This window comes from Ursus maritimus, unplaced genomic scaffold (genome assembly GCF_017311325.1).
Source record: "Ursus maritimus isolate PB19 unplaced genomic scaffold, ASM1731132v1 scaffold_24, whole genome shotgun sequence".
Taxonomy (NCBI): Eukaryota; Metazoa; Chordata; class Mammalia; order Carnivora; family Ursidae; genus Ursus; species Ursus maritimus.
The window spans coordinates 7778002-7799546 of record NW_024424897.1 but is presented as its reverse complement, the minus strand read 5'-3'; the positions used below and the strand labels follow the sequence as shown (position 1 = coordinate 7799546).

Here is a 21545-nt window from a genome sequence, read left to right as displayed (position 1 = left end):
GCTTTACATAAACTGAGGGCAGAGGCTCTGGGCAGGTGTTCTGGCGGAAACCAGGTTTCGAGACGCCGTTATTGACAGCCTCCATTGCCCAAAGCATGCCTCCTGATGAGTTACAAATGCGCCTGGGAGTTGCCCACCGTCATGGAAGAGGCTTCCCACCTTCTAGCCCGATCCCACTCAAAGGCAGCAGGGGGCGCCCTCCCGAGCCGGCACCGGCCTTCCCTCCCCCTGAGCTGCCGGATGTGGGACCCTGATTAACAGCGCTGAGCAGAGCCCTGTTCCCACGCCTGCTTTGACCTCTCAGACTCCACCAGCAGCCCAACATGCAGTCAGCCAGGCCAGGGGTTAGCAAAAGCTTTCTGTAGAAGACCAGATAGTAAGGATGTTTGGTTCTGCAGGCCAGCTGGGCTCTGTTGCAGCAGCTCGGCCCCGCTGCCTAGGCCTGAGACCGGCTCTGGAGGATACGGAAGCAATGAGCTCGGCCCAGTAAAACTTCGAGAACGGACATTCTCATGTTCCCGTGTTAACAATATATTCTTTCGTTTGCCTTTTTTCCTACAATCTTTTTAAAAAGTCATTCTTAGGTGTCAGGCTGTACAAAGAGCAGGCAGTGGCCAGATCTGGCCCATGGGCTGAAGTTTGCAGACCCCTGATGTGGGGAGGTGCTCATTAGTGCCTGATAGCAGGAAGAAGAGTCTATGTTCCCACAGGGATTGGGCACAACCAGGACAGCCCCAGATCGGAGTAACACCTTTGGACCACAAATCCGGAGCTGGGCCCCTCGTTCTTTATTGAATTACCACATACGTTGGGCACCTGGTTGGCTCAGTTGGTAGAACATGCAGCTCTTAATCTCGGGGTCATGAGTTCAAACCCCATGTTGGGTGTAGAGATTACACACACACACACACACACACACACACACAGGCTACCCAGCTGAGGAGAAGGAAAGCCTCGGGGGCTGATAAGCTGAGCAGTCCTACCTGAAGCAGAGGTTATAGAGTTGGAGTGGGTTTGGGTGGTGGCACGTGCTTTTCCCGGGATGGGTACTTGGAGCAGATCATGAGACAGTGGGGGCAGCTGGGCAACAGTGCGGAGCCAGAGAGAGAGAGAGCTCCCCAGGGAGCATGTGCAGGAAAGGGAGCCAGATACCTGCCCCCTTCCTGCCAGCACTCACCTTCAAGGAGCTCGAGTTGAATAAAAGCTTCATCTTGGGACTGAGGGAAGCAGAGAGAGAGCCGATTACAGCCTGGCTCCAGCCCCCACCTCATTAGCATGCTGTGTCCACCTGCTGCAGATTTCCCATTTCTGAACCCCGTGGGGAAGGAGCTCAGACCCCAGCCAGGGGATGAGGAAGAACTGCAGAAGGTTGGGGTGGGTATTAAGGGTTTCTACTCATTTCGAGAACAGTCTGTGAAGAGCTGTATGTCCATGCCCAGCACGAAAGCACATTAACAGCCTGGGGTAGAGTTCAGTGCAGCACCCAGCAGGGGAGGGGGTTTGGGTGTGCAAGGTAAGCGAGCAAGGAAAACACTGGGCAGATGCTCACCAGACACTTCATTTCCCACCTTGGGCCAGTGAAGGTATGGAAGGATCTAGATCTAGAAGCCAGAGCACGGGCCCCGTACTAGGTGGGAGTTGCTGATCCAGGGGTCATACTTACTGTGCAAAGTGGCAGTGGGGGCCCTTGGGGCAGAAGCCCACTAAGTAGTTAACACACATTGTCTTATGGACATGGCGGTGCTTACACAGGGGACCTGCCAGGCAAAGAACAGCCAGAAACACACATGACAAAGCTCACCGGGAGTCACAGGCTCTCCACTTCACGGGGTGCGTAAATCTCCCTGTCCCTTCCAGACTGCCCAAAGCACCTGCTTCCTAGCCGTGTGACTGAGAGGGGAAAGGCGACCTCGGAACACGTCGGGGCAGCTCCCAAACAATGGCATTGGAAGCGTCCCTAAACACACTACGTCTTGGCGGATTGATGTGGTTGTAGACGGTCATGTGGCATCTTTATTTAGCTCCAGAAAGTACAAGCTGAGGAAAGGCTAACCCCACAGCTTACTTATCCTCCCCTAAAATCCCCCAAAACCAACACTGCCAAGGCCTCAGAACGACGCGCCTGAAGACAAAGGAAAATAAAGCACGAGGTCCTCAGAGCACGGGGACCACGGTGGGGGTCCCTGCGTCTTAGTGGGGCAGGGGGAGCGAGCTTCAGTGACAGCACACCCCCCGGGAGGGGGGTGGTGGGTAAGAGAAATAGAGAAGAGAATGTAGATGAACTGTGTCGTGTGGGCCAGCCCCTATGCCGAGGGATTCCCGCGGGGTCCTAGATCTGACCAGCTCCGTAAACCTCCGAGGGAGGGGTTTCCCCTTTTCATAAGCGAGGCAATGAGTTCAATTTGTTCAAGGTCACACAACTGATGCACTCCAAAGTCACCGGGATCGGAACCCAGGTAAGCCTGCAAGAAGGCCGTCTGTGCCACACCAGGCTGAATGTCACAGTGTCACAGAGTGGGCCTGGGGGAAAACGATGGAAGGACCTCCTGTTGGGAAGGCCCTGCGGGGCCTCCTCAGGAATATGCCTCCTTCCCCTGCCAGCCCGCCGCCCATCCCGATCACCTAGTGCTCCCTTTCCACTGAGGCCTCACCATCTTTGCAGAAACCTTGGTCATACCAAGGACAGTCCCGGGTCTTGAAAGCTGGCTTCACATGGAGAAAGGAACATTCCTTGTTGTTACAGTCACCTGAAAAGTCCAGCATTCTTTAAAAGCAGGCTCAGCTTCATTGTCACCTCCACCCTCCCCAAACTGGACTGACCTTGCCCCTTGCATAGAAGCCACTTGCCTGTCATCAGCTGCTTTTTCAAGACAGGTTTTTCTAACCCTTCCTGCAGTCTAAGGGGTTGGATCCCAATACTAATCGCCAAGCAGGGCTTGGGTCAGAATAAACACATCTGGAAGAGTTGAGGCAGGGCCAGAGATCCAGAAGGAAGGGCTGGAACTGAAGGCATTTGGAGGCCACCAGAGAGGAAGGAACGAGAGGAGAGGTGGGGAGGGGAGACCCAGAGCAAGCAGTTAACGATCCAAGAAGACACATCGTGGATGCATTCTGATCGAAGCCCTCTCGTCTTCATTGCTACGAGACCTACAGTGCTTCCAGAACCAGGGCGCAGTCCTTTTTAGTGGAAATGCCAAGAAGAGCAGAGTAGTGCTCCCAAGTTGGCACCGGGATGAGGCCAGAGGTGACACAGAGGGACACCTGTAGTTTCACGACGCCTGTGCTGTAATCGGTCTGTGGGTTGGACCAGGACTCGGGTCCCCTTGAAGGAGCCAGCCCTGTTGGACAGACCACTTGAGAGTTGTGGTGATAACCTTCTTAGATTTCTCTTAGGGGCCCAGGGGCTTTGAAGGAGCCATGGGGAAGATTTGGCTTATTTTCCACCTCATTTGAATAGAGAAGTAGTGAATGCTTCCAATCTCGTCCTCCTTAAAAATCTACAACTCGGTGCTTCTCAGAATCAAAAGGAACTTTATAGTGTTCACCCCCATTGGTTTTCAAACTGCTCCAGAGATCTATTTTCTAGGTTGTGCTTCTGCAAAGCAGGTTTCACCTGGAGAAGAGTTTTAAACCACCTCCCACGAACAAGAACGAGAATGAGAACGAGAACACCAGTGCTCAGGGGAAATGCCGTGGCCACAATCACCCAGCTTCCTCGCATGTACATGCTCATCGTTTCTGCAGCCCTTGGCAGAGCGCTGACTCTGGGCTCCAGCCTCCTGAGGAATGGAAGTGACATATTCCGCCTCCCTCCCTCCCAGGGCTGCTGAGCATTTGACAGGTCAGGTGGTGGGAAGTCACCTTTGCCAAGCTTCCTTTCTGCCCCGGCCTGGATCCACGTCTCCGCGTTCCTCCAATGGCCAGCAGGTGGCACCCTCCACTCAGCCTTTCACAGCCAGCGGCAGGGCCCAAAGACCCTGGCCCCCTTCAGCTGCCCCTTCGTGCTCCAACACCTCCCAACATAATGTTCTAAATAAAACAATTTACGTGCAAGAAGAACGATAATTACTTTGATAGGATATTAGAGAGATTCATTTACTCCAAGAGCAGTAACGGAGGTTACGAACTACCATCAATGATTTGCATGGATGCCCCTTACAGTGAGATATTTGAGGGCAGAAGGGAACCTGGTCCTATCCCTGTACCTGTTCCCAGCACAATATCCAAGTCCCAAAAGAAAACCAAACCAAGTTTTATTGAAGGAATGAATAAGTGGCATTTTTTAATGAAAGAGGTTTAGGTAGTGACCAAGGGGAGCCAGGCTCCAGATAAACTTTGTCCTTCCCTTCAAAGAACACATGCGGGCAGGACACGGAATTTTGGCCTGGGAGGAGCTCTTTGAGGATGCTTTGCCCTTCCTCCTGCATACCTGGGACTGCCCCCCACCGCCCCCCGCCATTGGCACTAATGGGGGACAGCGACCCCCTGCAGCTGTCTCAGAGAGGTCCCTGGAGACTAGGTCAGCTCTCTCCCCCCAGGTCATTCTTTTGGAACAGAGTTTGAAAAGCACCAGACTAGATAACCCCTAGGGCTCCTTCCAGCTCTGAAAAGAACTGAGCTGTAGAATTTTATTGGGAAGATATTTTATGAGATTTGAAACATTCGCAGACCACTCTTAAAGGAGGTGATAAGTGGTAGTGGCTTCCCCCTCTGCAGCCCTGTGGATGACAAAAGGAGGTCCCGAGGCCAGAGGGCAGGAGGACACTGGTCCAGACCTGACCACACAAGATAATTTGAGAGGCTAGGGCCTTGAGCCTCATGACTGCTTGTTTACAGTTACCGTGCACTGCCCATAAGAGACGCTCGTTTTCTACTTACAGAAGCGTTGTAACGTTTCCTTCTAAAATAAGATAATAATAGCAAGACAATGAAGAGAGCAGACAATGATACAGGTCGGCAGCACAGGTGCTCTGTGGGCAAGCATCGTGACAGTGGCTTCCAAATGCCTGCTGTTTGGGGCCCCCTGGCCTGGACCCACCCCGGGACAGAGAGATGGCCCGTTCCAGGCTTGCACCTGGACAGTCAGTCCGGGTAGGCAATTAGCCAGGACTGCCGTGGGAAAAGGTCAGCCTTTGCTTCCAGCCACACCCTCTCCTTCCCTCGGAGGGACCCGTGTGTACCTGAGCCTGCAGGGGCAGTGACACAGGGACCCCAGAGTACAGCTCCCCTGTGTCTAGGGGGCTGGAGAAGCAGGCCCCCGAGGATCAGAGAGGCCTGGTCTGTCCCCCCAGGCATGCACAACCTCCTTTGAGTGCCCCCCCTCAAAACTTCCACCCCTCTCACAGTCCCCACTACCAATCTCCGGGGGCAAGGCCTGGAGCCAGGAACGGGCATTACCGAACTTGGAGTAGAAGTAGCACTCGGGCATCCTGGTGACGTCATACTGGTGCAAGAAACTGCACTGGTCGCCCTTCTTACACAGGCCTCGGAGCCAGTGCTTACACACCACCATCTTCTCCCCCTGGTTGTGCCGGAAGGGGCAGAGCTTCCCTGGGGACACCAGAGCACCCAGGTGGAGGGGCGCCCGCTTGCCGACAGCCTGGACCCAGCTCAGCCCTGGAAGGAATTCCCCAGGAGAGGCTGGGGCTCAGACCCCCCACTGCCCTCCCTCGATCCCATCACCTGACCCCTGGTGGAGGCTAGAATCGGAGGCTAGAACACGGAGAACGCGCTGTAGTCCTGACAGGCGGCTGTTGGCACAACCACACCTCTGCCCGAACTCTCCTCTCTGCCTGGCCTGTCCTCGCCCTTCTCAAACCCCGGGGAGCCCCAGGGGTCAGGGCAGCTCCCCGGTGCCTCACGACCCCCTCTCCTCCAGGCTCATGGTGGGGCCCCTACCAGAGAGCAGAGCCGTGGTTCCAGTCCGGGGCACCCAGTGCTCCCGAAGGGCCCGTGAAAATCAGGCCTTGGGAAAACTGCCAAAGAGGTTCTGCGTCCTGAGTCCGGAGACTTAAGGTGCTGACCTAAGAGCCAGCTTTGTAACAACTTAGAAGGAAGTGGAAATGTTCTATGTAACTCTGTTATCTCAGCAGGAAGGACGCCCCAGTTCCTGAGTTCCTGAGCAGGACCAGCCCATGCTTGGCTGACTCTCTGATAGAATGGGAGGGAACCTGGGAAGGCTGTTTGTAAATAGCCCTCCCCTCACCCGGGCCAGTGACTTGCTTGGGTGTGACCTCCCGCCAGAGCAGTGGTATTTCTTGGCGAGACGGTGTCTCTGTGGTCCACTGCTTTGCAGGGAGGACCCAAGGGGGCGTCCCAGTCCTGGCTGCACAGAGCCTCAAGTGAGGAGCGAGCCGGTTTCCCTCTCACCCCATCGTCCAGGGCTGACAAGACAAATGAGGTGCGAGGTGCATGGCAGTAATGCCCCAGCCCCCCCACCCCGCCTGGGCGCCCCCTGGCTTCCCAAGAACAGGGTCACTTGGATCTGAAAAACTGGTCCTAAACTCACACTAGCAGGGTTACTTAACCTGGATCTATAGGGGGCCTGGGAACCCCCAGATTGAAGGCAAGACTTTTGGGGCAACTGTGTATTTCTACAGGAAGAGCCTGTGCGTGGCTCATGAGCCAGAGGTCGGGAACCCCCAGTTTGAGTCAGGCCTCCAGTACTGGGGGAGAGGGGCTTGGAAGGAGGGATCCATTGATCCAAGTTGGGGTGGGGGAGAAACGGGGGACTCTTGTTGGTAGCATTTCAGAGACAGAAATGGCCACAGCTTAGGACATAAAGACTGCATAGAACAGATGGTCAGATCCCGTATTGATCCAGAGGATGAGAAGTGGGGGTAGGGAGAAGGGTGCCGCTTTCCTGGCTGGGAGCAAACTCAAGAAGCCCGGGGCCTCCTGGGAACACGTAGGCCGAAACCCTGAAACATGTGCACCCCCCGCCAGGCGGAGAGGAGGGAATGTCCCCTTCCAGGTAGCCCTGGCTACCCTAATCAGTGCTGCTGAGCCAGGGAAATCCTTCACGGGGAGGGGGAAGACTTCCTGAGGGACGTACCCACCCACCCGCCCTTTGCCTCCTTATAAGATGAATTTGACTCCCTTCTAGCCTCCCCTCCCCAGGTGCAGATTCGACACCCTATTCCAGGCCAAGCAGAACCCACCGTAGTCTAGACTGCCCCTGCACCCCCTCCCCTCACCGCCAGGTTCTCCCGCTGACCCACCTTTCTCACAGAGCCCTTTAGCGAAGAAGTTGCACACAGCTGAGCTCGATTCTAGAAGGGGAAGAAGGAAGGTAGCCTCTTGACAGGCTGCAGCTGCCGGAGGGGCTTTTCCTCCTCAGGAAGTGCCCCCCCAACCCTGAATTTCCCAAGGCTTGGGCCTAGGGGCCCCAAGTCCTGGCTCTTTGGATGCTGGCCTCCATCACCAGCCTCGAGACCTCAGAACCTAAGCCCCCCAACTCTGAAACAGACAGGAGGAGGGGCACAAGGCCCCAGGGAGCTCAGGGGGCCAAAGAGGACTTTCCTGGCTTCTCACAATTCACCTTCCGTGTCTCTCTGCTTTCCCAGTCTGGGAAACGGGCTTCCTGGAAGTCAACCCCATTTTCCTGGAATCCCGGAGAGGATGTAAGCCAGGCCTGAGCCCATAAGAAGGGAGGGACTAAGCTCCCAACTCAGTCTCCCTGGTGAGCCTGAGTGAAGGGGCTGCCCCTCCGGAGCTGAGCAGACAGGCCTCCAGAGAAGACTGGGGGGAGGGGGCATGGCGCAAGGTCCTCCAGAGGGACGGCTGACACCCTGTCCTCACTCACTGTCCATGCCCTGGAAAGGCAGGAGGCCAGTGCCCTTCTGCAGCTCTACATCCTTCTCGAAGGTGAAGGTGAGCTGCTCCAGCCCAGCAATGACCTCTTGCATCTTCCATCTCCTGCCGGGTCTGCTAAAACCTGTCTAAGCCCCTGCAGGTGGGCCCTATATACCTTAAGGGAGGCCCTTAAGGGGCCAGGGGCCAGCGCTGCGGCCCTCATCTCCGGGGGCCAGCAGCCAGGTGACAGCAGAGCTACTCTCTAGGCACAGATGTCTCACCATGCCCACCTGATGCAGGTGCAGAGGCCCCAGGGCCCCGCACCCCCACACGGAGGACAGAGGACAGGACATCCCGCTCACAATACACGCTGCTGGGGAAGAATCAGCAAAGGCCCCCGCACTGCTCTTCTCCCTGGTGTCCTCAGACATACACACAACAAATGCGCAGACATTACCAGACCTGTGCTCATTCTTTCAACATGAAGACAAAGCCACAGGTCAGCTCTGTGAAGAGTTGCATAAAACAAGTGCTCCGATTCCCAGGAGGTTGGGGGCCAAAGGGTGAGGGGGGGCGGGGCAGGGGTGCTTCCCTCCAATCAGGCCCCAGCCAACCCCTCCCTCTGGGACTCCTGACACCCCTTTTCTGGCCTGAGTGACAAGCCCTGAGTGAGCTCTTCATGGGAGAGGGAAAAAGGAACGAAATCCAGAGGAATCGGAAATCGTCGGATGAATAGCGCTTTGTTTACGCGCACACAACCTCGAGCTTGGAGCTCGGGCTGGGGGTGGAACCAACCAGAGGCCACGGTCTCCCCGCCAGGATTCCACAGGCCACCCGAGCGCCTCCCACCCCTGAGAAAGTGCTTTGTAAACGAAATCTCTATGCAAATGTTGTTTTATTATTATTACGCCATCCCTGCCCCCAGGGCTGGGGACCTCTGAAAGTGCTTTCAAAGGAGCACTTTAGGGCTCTAACTAGGGCAGGCTGCCCCCCTCCCCCCGCCGGGGGCCCCTGCACTGGCCTTCCCTCCCACTGGAGCTGATGTTTTCCGAGTCGCACTGGAACCCACAGAACCCAACGTCCTCCTTCCCGGACAGAGCAGGGAGAGGTGGGCAGCGCCCTGCAGGCCCGAGCTGGCCTACAAGAAGGAGCCTGCTGGCTTTTGTTTTCCCAGGGCTCCCGCATGGCTCCTCCTCCACTCCTGGTTCTTTTGAACTCTGGATCAGAAAAGAAAATAGCTGGAGAGAGAGACACCTGGAGCCGAGGCGGGGCGGGGAGGGGATCCAAGAGTTTCCAGAAGCCTGGGCCTCCCTCCAACTTCAATCCCAGGGAGGGGGCGGGGGGAGGCTGAGCTGGGTGCTGTGGGAGGCTGGGGCACAGGGGGCCTCTAGGGTAGACGCCCTATTCCTGTGCCTCGATTAGTAGTCCCAGAAACACATTCGTCTGTCAACATACCAACCAGGCAGGCCAGGCAGGCAAATGAGGACATCGGCTTGGCAAGGCCAAGGGCACACAGTTCGGAAGACGGTGACAAGGGAATTCAAATCTGGGTCTCTTGATGATTTCCTTCCATAAACATCCAGAGAGCATCTGTGTACTAGGGACTGGGGCCCCAAAACAAAGGACCTCTTCCTGCCCTCAGGGACAGCCCAGTCAAGTGGGGAGTACAAGATGGTCCAAGGGGATGACAGAGGCTAACAGGGTGAGAAATGGTAAGTGGGGGTGCTCAGCAGGGGCAGGGAGGGGCGGTAGAGGAGTGTTCCAGAAGTCCAGCCATACGAAGGCACGGGGCATAAGGCAACATGGCCAGGGGGGGGGGGGTGTCAAAGTTAGCTTAGACCTTCTGGCAGGGGGGTGTGGGTGACAAGACTGGAGAAGCAGGGACTTGAAACTGGAGTGTCTCTAAGGGCTTGATTTTCTATTATGAAGCCAGTGGAGCTCCCCCGCACCCGGAAGGGCTAGGAGAGCCACACGCAGCACCCTGAAGAATGGATTGAGGAGGAAGGACAGGGCAGGCAGCTAGGTAAGGGATGAAAAAAATAATCAGAGCCCTGGAGTTATCTCCAGGGATACTTCCCTGCACTCTGGTGACCCGAAAGGGTTCATTGGCAAGAGGTGAGCGGGGAGGAGGCCCCAGGACAGACTCCTCCCCCCAACCACCACTAGCGTCCCGCCTCTTCCGGTCAAGGTCCTGCCTACCACCTGGACTCCCTGGGGTACCTGCCTGTGCCTGGCCTGCAGAGGGTGTGCCCAGGGTGTCGCGAAGACGACTGTTTCACTCCCAGGGCACAATCGTTGATTTGGCACAAGAATGACAACACCTGGCATTCGTGGCTTTTGCTTCCCCCAGATGCTTTCGGGGGGGGGGGTTGAATGGTCTCCCTCAAAAATGTAGACCAAGTCCTAACCCCTGGTACCTGTGAATGTGACCTAATTTGGAAATTGGATCTTTGCCGATGTAATGAAGTGAAGGATCTCAAGGAGATCAGCCTGCAATTAGGTTCCTCGCAAGAGAAGAGAGGGGGTTCGGGACACACAGAGATGGCAGAGAGGCGGAGAAGGACCCGTATGAAGACAGAGGAGGAGGCAGGATTTGGGCAGCAGCCGCAGGGCACCAAGGTGGGCCAGCCACCCCCAGAGGCCCAGACAGAGGCAGGGGGTGGTTCTCCCTCAGAGGCTCCCGAAGGGGCCTGCCCTGCCCACACCAGCTTCTCGGACTTGCGGCCTCCACAATGGGAGAGAGTACGTGTCTGTTGTCCCAAGCCACCCCCTCCGTGGTAATTTGCTTTGGTGGCCACAGCAAACTCATACATCCTCCCACTTGCACATTGAGCTGCAGAGGACCTCACTCCTTTCATGATGAGCAAATACACAGGGAAGTGGGTGACTGCCAAGGTCCCACAGCTGACTGGTGTCAACTGGGGGTGGTCTGGGTCTCCCACCTTGTAAGTCCTTTCCTCCTCTTCTTGTCACTCAGACCAGGGGGCTGCCCCCCATGTATACGACCACCGCAAGCACCCCATTATGCAAAGACCAAAACACAAGCCCCAGGCCACAGAATCCCTGGTGATGCCCCGGAACACGGGCTGGACGGGGAGCCGGGGGCCCCAGCTCTGGGGTGTCCGCTCTCGAACCTCTTAGTCCTCTCTCTGCGTCCTGGAGCCGTCCCTAGCACCCGTGTTTTCATCGATGCACTAATTCACGGCTGCAGAGTGGCCCTGCATCGCTCTGCAAACAGTGGTGTTAATTTTTAATCACCATCATTATGAGACGTTATTTAACTCCGGCTGCAGATTTCCTGAATCATCATCACCCTGCCCCTTTTCTTCTATAAATGCACTGCTCTGAAAAACGGGAGTGCTGGGAGCTCTAGAATTCTCTGGCTGCCGGGAACTGGGGGAGGTCCTCGTGCCTGCCCCGTGGCCTTTGGTCAATGGCAGCCAGTGCCTTTCGGGGCAGAGTGTGGCTAGGCTCTCCTCCCTGGTGTCGGTACATCTGCCCCACTCCCCACTTGGGCACCCTGAGTCTGTGGCATTGGGGAGGCCACAGTTCAAATCTGGACTTCGCTGGCCCCCAGCCAGTCATTTAATCACCCCTCTGAGCCCCAGATTCTTCACCAGTGAAACGGGACCCCCAGCGTGACCTCACCTGGGGTGCCGGCCGTGAAACACGCATGTGGATGCCTGATACCAGGGGTAACTGTATCAGAGTCATCCTCCCAGAAGGTCGCTGCCATAAAGAACGAGGACCGGTGTCCTGCGCCCAGGTCCAAGGTCACCCTCCTCAAGCTTAGCATTCCTAGGGGCCCCTGATAAAAGGCCGTGCGGAGACAGGGGGCTCCACGCTGCTCAGGTGCTGCTGGAGGGGCTGCTCTAAATCCAGTAGGGACGGGCCAGGTGGCTGGACAGCCATGGTGTCGGGATGGGGTGGATGTCAGAGGAACCCCCGGTGACCCCCAGCTGCGGCTGCTCAGCCCCAAGGACAATGAGCCAGTGTGCCCTGCCCTCTCCACTACTCTTTGTGCCCAGAGAAGCCACTCGGCGGAGACAGCTGTTGGCCTCACAATAGCCACTTAGAGCGCAGGGTAGGGAGGTCCAGCCGCCGAGATGGTCCTGCTGCGTCCTTGCCCGAGAGCTTGGTCTCTGCGAGTCTGCTCATTCTGGGAACGGTCCTCTGGGGAAGACAACTCTCTCCCCCAAGGGCCTGGGGACCGTAACGGGACTAACGACCCACCCACACTTCTCATCTCCTCCTGTCCTCGCTTGCAAATGTTCAAGTTATTTCTACCCAAGGCTTAAGAAACGAAGACTGAGAGGGGCAAAGGCCTGCCTAAGCCTACAGAGCCAGGAGACGTCGGATTGGGGACCGAGATGCAGGACCTTCACTAGCAGTTCCTAGGGCTTAACCGGTTGAGGTTCACCGTGTACACCGTCTTTTCTCTAATTCCCACAAAACCCCAGAAAGAGAGCCATTATTATTATCATCATCATCATCATCTTCTACAGTTAAGAAAACTGAGGTTCCCAGGCTTACTAACAAGAGCTTCCCAGAGATCACAGGCTTGGTCCACGCGAGCCCACGGCTGCCTACCCCTCCACAGTGCAGGAAAGCGCCCACCCCCGGGGCTGGAAAGCTGAGAGCGCGCTCAGGCCACTGAGGGGGACTGTGGGCTGTACTTTTGGTTTGAGAGTCAAGGAGACAGGACATTTGGGGCCCGGGGGCCCTGAAAGCTTTCCTCCTCCACTGTTGGTGACTTGACTTGTCTTGGTCATCAGGTCACCCTCCCCTCTGCCTCTGCACCCAGAGCACCCCCAGGCTGAGCAGAGGCTGCTCTGAGCCTCCTGGGGCTCGGGGAGGAACTTCCACAGGCCCCTGGCTCCTGTGCCCTGTGGAAAGAAGCCCTCGGGGACGCCACAGGCTCAGACCGCCAGCAAAAATGAGTTAGCGGAAGAGGCATGAGGGGGCCAGCTCAGGCGACATTCTGGTTCCTTCCTACTTATTCACACCCCCTCCAGCTTCGCTCAATGGCTTCTGCCCCCACCCCGCCTCTAGGGAGCTATTCATTCATTCACTCAGGTACTCACTCAAAAATATTGTTGAACTTCCATTCGTGCCGAAGGATACAGAATGAACAAGACACAGCTTTGCTCGCTGTTCTAGCAAGCAGAATAATGGCCCCCAAAGATGCCCACGTCCTAATCTCTGAACCCTGTGGACATGTTACTTACGTGGCAAAGGGGACTTTGGGGAGGTGGTGAGGTATCCTGAAATGGGGCGATTATCCTGGATTCTCTGGGTGGGCCCAGTGCCATCATCAGGGGCCTTACACGTGGGAGGCAGGAGAGCCAGAGAGAGGGAGGAAAGGAAAGAGAGAGAGAGAGAGAGAGATTTGAAGACGAAGATGTTCCTCTGCTGGCTTTGAGGAGGGAGGAAGGGCCACGAGCCAAGGAAGGCCGGCGGCCTCCAGAAGCTGGAGGAGGTGAGGAAACAGATCCTCCCTTCGCCCCTCTGGGAGAAATGCAGACTTGGTTTCAGCTCAGTGAAAGCCATTTCGGCCTTCTGACCTGCAGGATTGCAAGAGAATAAACGTGTGGTGGTTTAAGCTACTGAATTCGTAGCAATTTAGTACAGGAGAAGACAGGGAGAAGTCACCCACAGACAGGCAGTAGAATCCTGCCGGGTGCGAAACAGGGCATTCGCAGAGCTGCCACAGGAACACCCAGCTCTCAGGTGGGTGGCAAGGAAAGGAGGAGGACCCGAAGCAAAGCTGTGGACAGGGAGAGCGTCGTCAGGCGGTAGGGGACAGTGCTGGAGGCTGGCCTCGGGGAGGTCACTGAGGGAGCCAGCCTTCCAGCATTGGGTCTGACCTGCATTTTATTTATTCATTCATTCATTTCTCATTGTGATTTTTAATAGATTTTTTTAAAAAGATGTGTTTACTTATTTTAGGGAGAAAAAGAAAGAGAGCACGAACATAGGGAGAGGCAGAGAAAAAGGGAGAGAATCTCTAGCAGACTCCACGCCAAGCATGGAGCCCGATGCGGGGCTCGATCCCAGGACCCTGGGATCACGACCTGAGCCGAAGGCAGACGCTTAACCGACAGAGCCACTCAAGCGCCGTCCTCCCCACCCCACCCCCGCCTTATTTATTTTTTAAGTAAGCTGTACCCCCAACCTGAGCCTTGAACTCACGATCCCGAGATGAGGAGTCTACCGACTGAGCCAGCCAGGCCCCCCTTGTCTGATTTTAGAAAGAGCTTCCGCTGCAAAGCTCTGGGGCCACTCTCCAAGGAAGGGCCAGAAGAAGGCCTTGCAGCAGCCCGCATGCCGGAATCCAGCAGTCCAGGAAAGCGGGTCCTCTTCCCCACAGCCCTAAAGCCAAGTATGCTTTGTAAAGGAGAAAACCATCCAAGGTCAGGATCCACCATAATTACTAGCGAAGTTCTCGTATCTATTCCCGCACCCGGGAGATGGTTTTGTGCACCTCCTGGGGGGCATGTGCCCCCTCACCCCCCACGTGCAGGAGGGAGAGGAAGGTGTCTCTAGGACACGGAACTGCCAGCTGACTGTTGACACCATGATGGATTAATTCTCCCAGCCACGACCTGGGGCACTTACTTTGATGGACTGCGGGCCAAGGTCACGAGTTCGATCTGCCTCTGGGTCAATTGAGTCTGGAAGAAAAACTCCATTTCCATCCCGGCAGAGTGCCCTCCAGTCTGTTACTTCTAAATGATTCTTGGGTCACAAGGCAGACAGACAGATTACGGATGGAAAAAACCCTCCAGGCCCCAACTATTGACGGGGAGTCCATTGTGTTCACTTTGCGTCTAAGCCCAGTGGGTGTGGGTGGCAGGAGCGGCCAAGCAGAAGGCAGGACGAACCACCCTGCCCTGGGTGCGGGGGCTGCTGGGAGACTCAGTGGTGCCGGAGGGGAGAAGCTCACCAGTCCCGACCTTGCCTCCGGTCTGGGCTTCATCAAACCCATGGCGCTGTCCTTGGTCTCACTCCTTGGTTTGGCTTTGGGTTGCATCTCGGGGCCGCGACACTATCTACATGAGCCGCTGTGGACACACGGGGAGCTGGCCACCACCTCACTCAGCTTGGGCTGCAACAGCAGGCTTGGATTTCCCACAGTTTCTGGAGGCTGGAAGTCCAAGATCAGGGCACAGGCAGATTCGGTTCCCGGCGAGAGCCCGCTTCCTGGCTGTCCCCTCACATGGTGGAGAACGCTCTGGTCTCTCTCCCTCTTCCTAGCAGGACGTTAATCCCATTGTGGGGGCCCACGTGCATGACCTTATCTAGACCTAGTCACCCCCCACCCCAGGGTGCCCCCTCCTAAGACCATCACACTGGGTGGGGGGTGGACTAAAACGTGTGAACTTAGAGGGTCACCAACGTTCCGTCCACGGCACCCGCTGCCCACACAGCTGCCTTCTCGCCGTTTCCACTTGAAGTGGCTTCCGTATGTCTGAGACCAACCCTAGCTTCCCTGAAATTGGTCCCACCTTCCATCACCTCTCAGGAATGTCACCACCACCAGTCGCTCAGGCATGTCCTCACTTCCCCAGATGTGCCGCTCCTGTCCCTCACATCGTAGGCTCCTCTCATCTCTGGGTCTGATTCGAACTCTCCTCTCTCAGGGAGAGTTCCCTATGTCTTCTCTAAAGTGAGACCCAGGTCATCCCCTGTCTCAGCACCCACCAGTTTGTCCCTGAAAAGCCCTTGGTGCCAAGTTCAGTGTGGGGCTTATTTTCTGGCTTACTGATGCTCCGTTTGTCCCCCACCCCCCACCGCGCCTCACCCCAAGCCCACGTTCCCACTGTGGGACTTCTCCATCAGGCCCAGCAGGTGCGGTTCCCCGGGCCCTCAGGACTTCCAGAAGCCCATGAACATGTTTTAATTTCCTTAAAATCAGAAGAAAATCTTTTCTTTTTTTAAGATTTTATTTATTTATTTAACAGAGATAGCCAGCGAGAGAGGGAACACAAGCAGGGGGAGTGGGAGAGGAAGAAGCAGGCTCACAGTGGAGGAGCCTGATGTGGGGCTCGATCCCAGAACGCTGGGATCCTGCCCCGAGCCGAAGGCAGGCGCCCAACCGCTGCGCCACCCAGGCGCCCCCAGAAGAAAATCTCTTAGGCCAAAGAAAGAAGTTTTAATATATAGTATTAATGCATGCATCTTTTTCCTAACGCAGTCCTAAATCTAATTCGAACCATCCCCATGGAGGAGAGGCCAAGAAAGCCCTAGCATCGCCCTGGGGCCGAGTCCGATCGCCCACCGCCTTGCATACTTGCATACTCTCACGGTTCTGCACCTCTCGAGGCGCTAGGCACACGGCAGGTGCTCAGTAATCACCGGGCGAATCCACGCTGCCCGTGTCCGTCTTCAGAGAACACCGCCTCAACCCGCAGGAAGCCCTGATTTGACTTTCTGGGGACCGGGGAGGAGCCCCAGTTGCGAGAAATGCCGCTGATGGAGCATCTTCCAAGTCAGCTGAGAGGCGACAGGGTCCACTCACCACCCTAGATCCGCGGAGGGCTGGCCCGGCCCCAGCCACCTTCTCAGTGCATTGCTCCGTCTGGCCCCACAGGGAGAGAAATCAGAAAGCCGTGGGCTGCTTCTCGATACTACCTTGAGAGTCACGTGCCGCTGGCTAGACAGACTGCCAGCTTGCTCAGGAAAGTGGGTAATTTAAGATGCAAGTAGATCCGTTTTGTTCCCCTCGGGACTCCATAAACCTTTTTCCACTTTGAATAAAAAACATGAGACCTGAAAACAGTTTAGTCTTACATTGGCCCTTATGGGAGAAAAAAGGAAAAAAGGTGTCTCAGCATTCCTGTAGGAGCAGGGGTTTTCAGCCTCCGATGGGACAGGTGGCAATGTCTGGAGACATTTTGGACTGACGCAGTCAGCTGGGGGGACGCGGCTGGCATCCTGGGGGTGGAGACCAGGGATGTCGCTCAGCATCCTAGAGGACAGATCCTAGTAACAAAGAAAGATCAGGCCCCAGATGCTAACAGTGCTGAGGCTGAGAACCCCTGCTTTGGAAGGCTCTCGGCTCTATGTCTTGGATGAATGACTTGGGTCACTTCGCTCTGGGCCTCTCCATACACTTGATTTTATTGATCGGCACCTCGACATCAAGCGCTCGGTTTATACTGAGCAGAAAGGCAGCCTGACGGGGTTTGGGTGAATGCATGGGTTAGGAGACTGTTCATGAGGACATTGCCTAAGATCCCGTTTCTGGCTCCTTCAACCATCTCGCAAGAATCCCTCTCAGACCTTAGAAAACGCAGAGTTGCTTCTGGGATCCTTTTAACCTGGGAGTTTTGCCAACGGGTGGTTTTCCCTTTTCACTTTGACTAACGGGAAGCTCAGAGTCCAGTTCGCAGCCCACCTTTGAGAACGGTGGAGGCCCACCCAGAGAACATTTCTGCATACCACCCCCTGGGTTCATTGGACTGTTTGTTCTAGCCCTGTTTTCGCTCTGATCTATTTTTATCCTATTGTATCTTACATATTTTTGTAAGCTGCCTCCAATCCTTTTGGCAACAACGCAGGCCAGAAAAACAAAACAAAATTCAGCAGAGCCCTGTGGCCTTGGCGGGGATTTTATAACATGCCAAATGGTCATTTCAAGGCTAGAGTCCTGCCGGGGAGGGCAGCTATCCCTGGCTCTGCCGGTCCCCTCCTGGGAGTCTCCCTTCTTGCAGAAGAACAGTTCGGGGGGTTAGAGCAACAGGTTTTAGCGGGAGAGCCGCTGATACCCATCTGCCTGCACATACCTCCCCCTCCCCCAGACGTTTTTTCCCATCTCCCATCTGGCTGTTGCCAAGGGGAAACAGCTAGACATGCTCTCCCGCCACTATCCCTAACTTGCCTTTCCCACATCTTCAGTCGGGGCCTTCAGGGTCCCGGGATACTTCGCATGTGGCTAGCACTGCAGCTGAGTGCCATGCAGGGTTGGGGGCGGGGGTGGGGTGGGGTGTGCAGGAGGGAGGGTGGGGGTGGGGAGGACCTGACCCAGTATGCAAAGGCGAGGCCCTATGGGAGGCTGTTGTGAGGGCTGGGGTGAGCCAGGGCTGGGTGGGGGGTGAAAAGGTCAACCCCCACACGGTGCACCAGCTCGGCCTGCCCCTTGTCTGCCAAGCCGGAGCTGGAGCCCGTCCACCGCAGTCTCTGCTCTGGTTCGCAGCCAGCACTTCCTTCCCCGCAGCCTCCGTCTGTCCATCTGTAAAATGAGGGATGGCGGGGGTGTGGGGGGGGGTGTGGGGAGGTGAACCAGGTCCTAAAATTTGAAGACCCTAAGAACCCCTCCCTCATGTGTTCTGACACCCTCTATTCCTTTCGTCTGCTTGCTTTCTTCTGGAAACATGGTGCCACCCTGGGGAAGGGGGGAATGGCTTGTGTGCATGGGAGAATGGTGTCAAAGGTGAGCTTGGACACCAGCAGGAACACAGGTCCGAGGCTGCAGGCTTGTGAGGCAAGGGCCCCAGCCTAGGGCCTGGTCCTACCCAGTAGAGACAGAGGCCAGCCCTGAGGGACCCCAGGGAGGACCTCTGCACTTCCTGGCGGGCCCTTTCGATGACACGAAATCAGCTGCCAGCGCCTAACCTGGCAGCAAGCAGCACCCCCTTTCCCTTGGGCACGCAGCCCAGGTGAGCCAGGCACACACCGACCCGCTCCGCCTCCCTCTGCGCCGCTCTGCTCAGCCAGCTCACTGGCCCCACTGGTCATCCCGGGTCCCGAGTGCAAATCATTAGGTTGGGACAGCGGTGGGGGAGGAAGGGCTTTGGGGCCTGTGCCCGGGTGTCTGCCCAGCTCCACTGTTTCCCAGCTCAGTGGGTCTGGGCCAGTTGCCTTAGTGTCCTCTTCTGTAGAATGGGGGTAATATGAACAGTATGGGCCTCAGAGCTGTCATGAGGATAAATGCGGCCAATACAAAGGGCCGTGCCTGGCACGGGTGGTCCTAAGGGCTGACATGCAGCCCTCACTACAGTAAGGGTACAGAACAGTGTGCCTGAGAAGCACAAGCAGAGCCCCGCACTGCAGGGCTGGGGGGTGGAGGGGAGACACCCCAGTGGTGGCCAGACCAGGGTGGGCTTGTGCTCATGCAGCCCCCAGGGGCCCTGTCCCCCCCACCTTCTCTCGCTCCCCCCACCTTGGGGCCACCACACCCTGCTTCTAACTCCCACCCTTAGCCACGTCCCTCATCAGCTGGGAATGAGCCCCGGAAGGGGCAGAGGGACCTGGGAGACGTTTTCATTACACTTCTAATTGCTTCCCAGGGAGGATGAACACCGGCCCGACCTCCCCGTGGCTGCTTGAGGCGAGGGCAGGGTTTCCAGGAACTGGGCCACACTGGCTGCAGGTAGGAAGGAGGATGTGCAAGGGGCTTCAGCTAGCAGAGCCGGCCCTGCCCCGGCTGGCGCTCCCAGACGTGGAGGGGAACGTGGGTGTAGGCAAGGCAAGGTGGTGAGGCAGGAGCTGGGCCAGCAGGCCGGAGGGGTCACGAGGTCCCCACCCAGGACAGACTCACTCCCCAACCTCACTTCCTGAACGCATGATGCTTTGAGGCACCTGTGCGCAGTGACGTAAAAGGTTTTAAGTCCACGATGCTCTGATTTTACTATTTCATGACTTATGGAAGGTGGCTACGTGGCCTCTCATGCAACATTCCTTCTATGAAATGAGGACACCAGTCCACCTCACAGCCCACAAGGATGGACTCGTGTCCAGCTGGGAACAGGCTGCCTGGACCGTCATTCTCCAGGTCACACAGTAGAAGGCCGGGAAAGAAGGGACAGCAACCCCTTTCCTGGCCACGACGCCTGTTGTGTGCCGGTGGTGATCGCTCCCACATATGTGGGCACCTGGGGGCTTGGGGGGGTACGCGGCTTCCCCCGGTTTAGCGACAACTTTGCCAACCCCACGGCAGTGACTGTGTCTGCAGCCCAGCCCTGTAAGAGCTGTGGGATTCCTGTATCACATGAGCAGAATGAGGCACAAAGGGGCTAAGTGGCTAAGGGCCCCCAGCTGGGAAGTGGCAGGTGGGGCACCACGACCCCAGAGCCCTGAAGGCCTGCCCAGGCACATGGGCAATGAACCCTGTCCCTCCAGAGGCTCCAAAGGGACAGGGAGGGAAGCCACCTCAGGCCCCGAATGCCACAGGAGCACAGGCAGCCCCCCAGATGCCCCCCCATCTGCACCCTCACCCCTACCCACCCACATCCTGAAACAGCTCTCCCCAGAAGCAGAGACAGACACCCAGCGTGCATTAGGCCTTTTTTTTTTTTTTTTTTAATGTTTCCTCACTGTTTTAACAATACCATGAAAAAAATACACAGTTTAGAATCTGGAACTGACCACTGGGTCTGGATGGGTTTTGCTGGCGGGGGCTGCACAGCCCCATGTGATTCCTCCCCTAGTGGGAGCCACGCTACTGGAGACAGCACCGACGGGGCACCGGAATCGGGAACTAGGTTAGCGTCCAGATAGGGATCTGACAAAGCACGGGAGACCAGAGCAGCGGCCCCTGCCGGCCTCTGTCTGTCCCCTCCCCACACTGGCGACAAGGGGACAGAAGGTGGGTTGGCTTGTTCCCAGGGCAGGAAAGTCATCATCCCTCAACCCTGGGCCACACACCCAAGCCCCCACTCAATCCCCTAGGGCAGGGTTATAAGGACCAGAGTGAAATATGAATTCAGAAGAACCAATCTTTTCTTTTCTTTTTTTTTTTTTAGCATAAGTATGTTTCAAACATGGCCCAGGGGCATACTTACACTAAAAAATTATCCTTTGTATGCCCAATATTCTAATTTATCTCTGCATTCTAGTTTTGTCTGTTGCTAAATCTGGCAACCCTATACCCTCAGGGCCCTCAGAAGTGGGGGAGGGGGTTCTGCTGGTGCGGAGGCCTCAAGGAAGAGGAAGTTGTGTGTGTGTGTGTGTGTGTGTGTGTGTGTGTGTGTGTGTGTGTGTATGGGGGGAGTAATCCAGTCAAAAAAGCTTTAATCCCTCCATAGGAATGATATATTATTTTTTAAAAAATCCTTTTCCAGAAATTTTCTACACTGGCTGCCTTCAATTGTTAACAGCTATGGGGTGGGAGGAGGGACAGACACGCACAGACACCCACCCCATACGGTTCTAAATAAAGTTTGGAAGCACTTAGTATAAAGGTTTTCTAAAAGGATCTGATTTTCCTTCTGGCGGCAGACCTACTCACACTGTTTCAGATACCGCTCTGGAAGGATTTAAACTTGACAAGAACAACAAACAAATCAATAGGGACCGAGCAAGCGCCCAGCCTGTTGCTAGTGTCATCCTGGAAGAGCCCCTTCTAGAAAATTCAAGAAGCCTGGGGCCTCCTTTCGTTCCCCATTCTGTTCTCTTCCCCTGGAAGGGGCTGCGTTTAGTGCACACATCTGGTCCGGCTTAGCTCCAAGGGGCTCCACGCTTGTGGTGCAGGAGCCGGGGATGAGGGACGGAGGGCCAGGGCTGTGACCACCCCTCCTCCTGCCACACAGTCACAGCAGAAAGACCAGGAGAGGAAAGGTGCGCCAAGCGTCCTTAGCCATGGCCCCTGGCTGCCCCCAGGCTGATCTGCTGCGGCTGCAGGAGGCAGGAACTTGGCCGACATCTGACATCCTTCTGAGGCCAGGGTGAGGAAAGGGACAGCGGGTTCCTGCCGCAAGCACCCACCTGTCCCACAGCGCTCAGGAGGGCTGGGTGCACCATGCAGCCCC

General features: G+C 56.3%; 1 protein-coding gene across 1 annotated transcript; it reads right to left on the bottom strand.

Moving 5' to 3' along the window:
• Nucleotides 1-1659: 1659 nt before the first annotated feature.
• On the bottom strand, nt 1660-7907 carry CPSF4L (cleavage and polyadenylation specific factor 4 like). The gene is made up of 5 exons (XM_008693713.1): nt 7805-7907; nt 7221-7271; nt 5398-5550; nt 2652-2747; nt 1660-1757 (listed from the first exon to the last, which is right to left on the bottom strand). The coding sequence occupies exons 1-5, from the start codon at nt 7905-7907 to the stop codon at nt 1660-1662; spliced, it is 501 nt and encodes a 166-aa protein (XP_008691935.1).
• Between the last annotated feature and the right edge of the window lie 13638 nt (nt 7908-21545).

Bases quoted from the DNA above. Each gene is read 5' to 3' on its own strand.
- CPSF4L (XM_008693713.1), bottom strand. From the start codon at position 7,907: ATGCAAGAGGTCATTGCTGGGCTGGAGCAGCTCACCTTCACCTTCGAG. The intron at 7,272-7,804 runs GTGAGTGAGGAC...TTCCCCTTCTAG, and splicing joins GCCTTTCCAGGGCATGGACA to AATCGAGCTCAGCTGTGTGC. The intron at 1,758-2,651 runs GTGAGGCCTCAG...TTTGCCTGGCAG, and splicing joins CCAAGGTTTCTGCAAAGATG to GTCCCCTGTGTAAGCACCGC.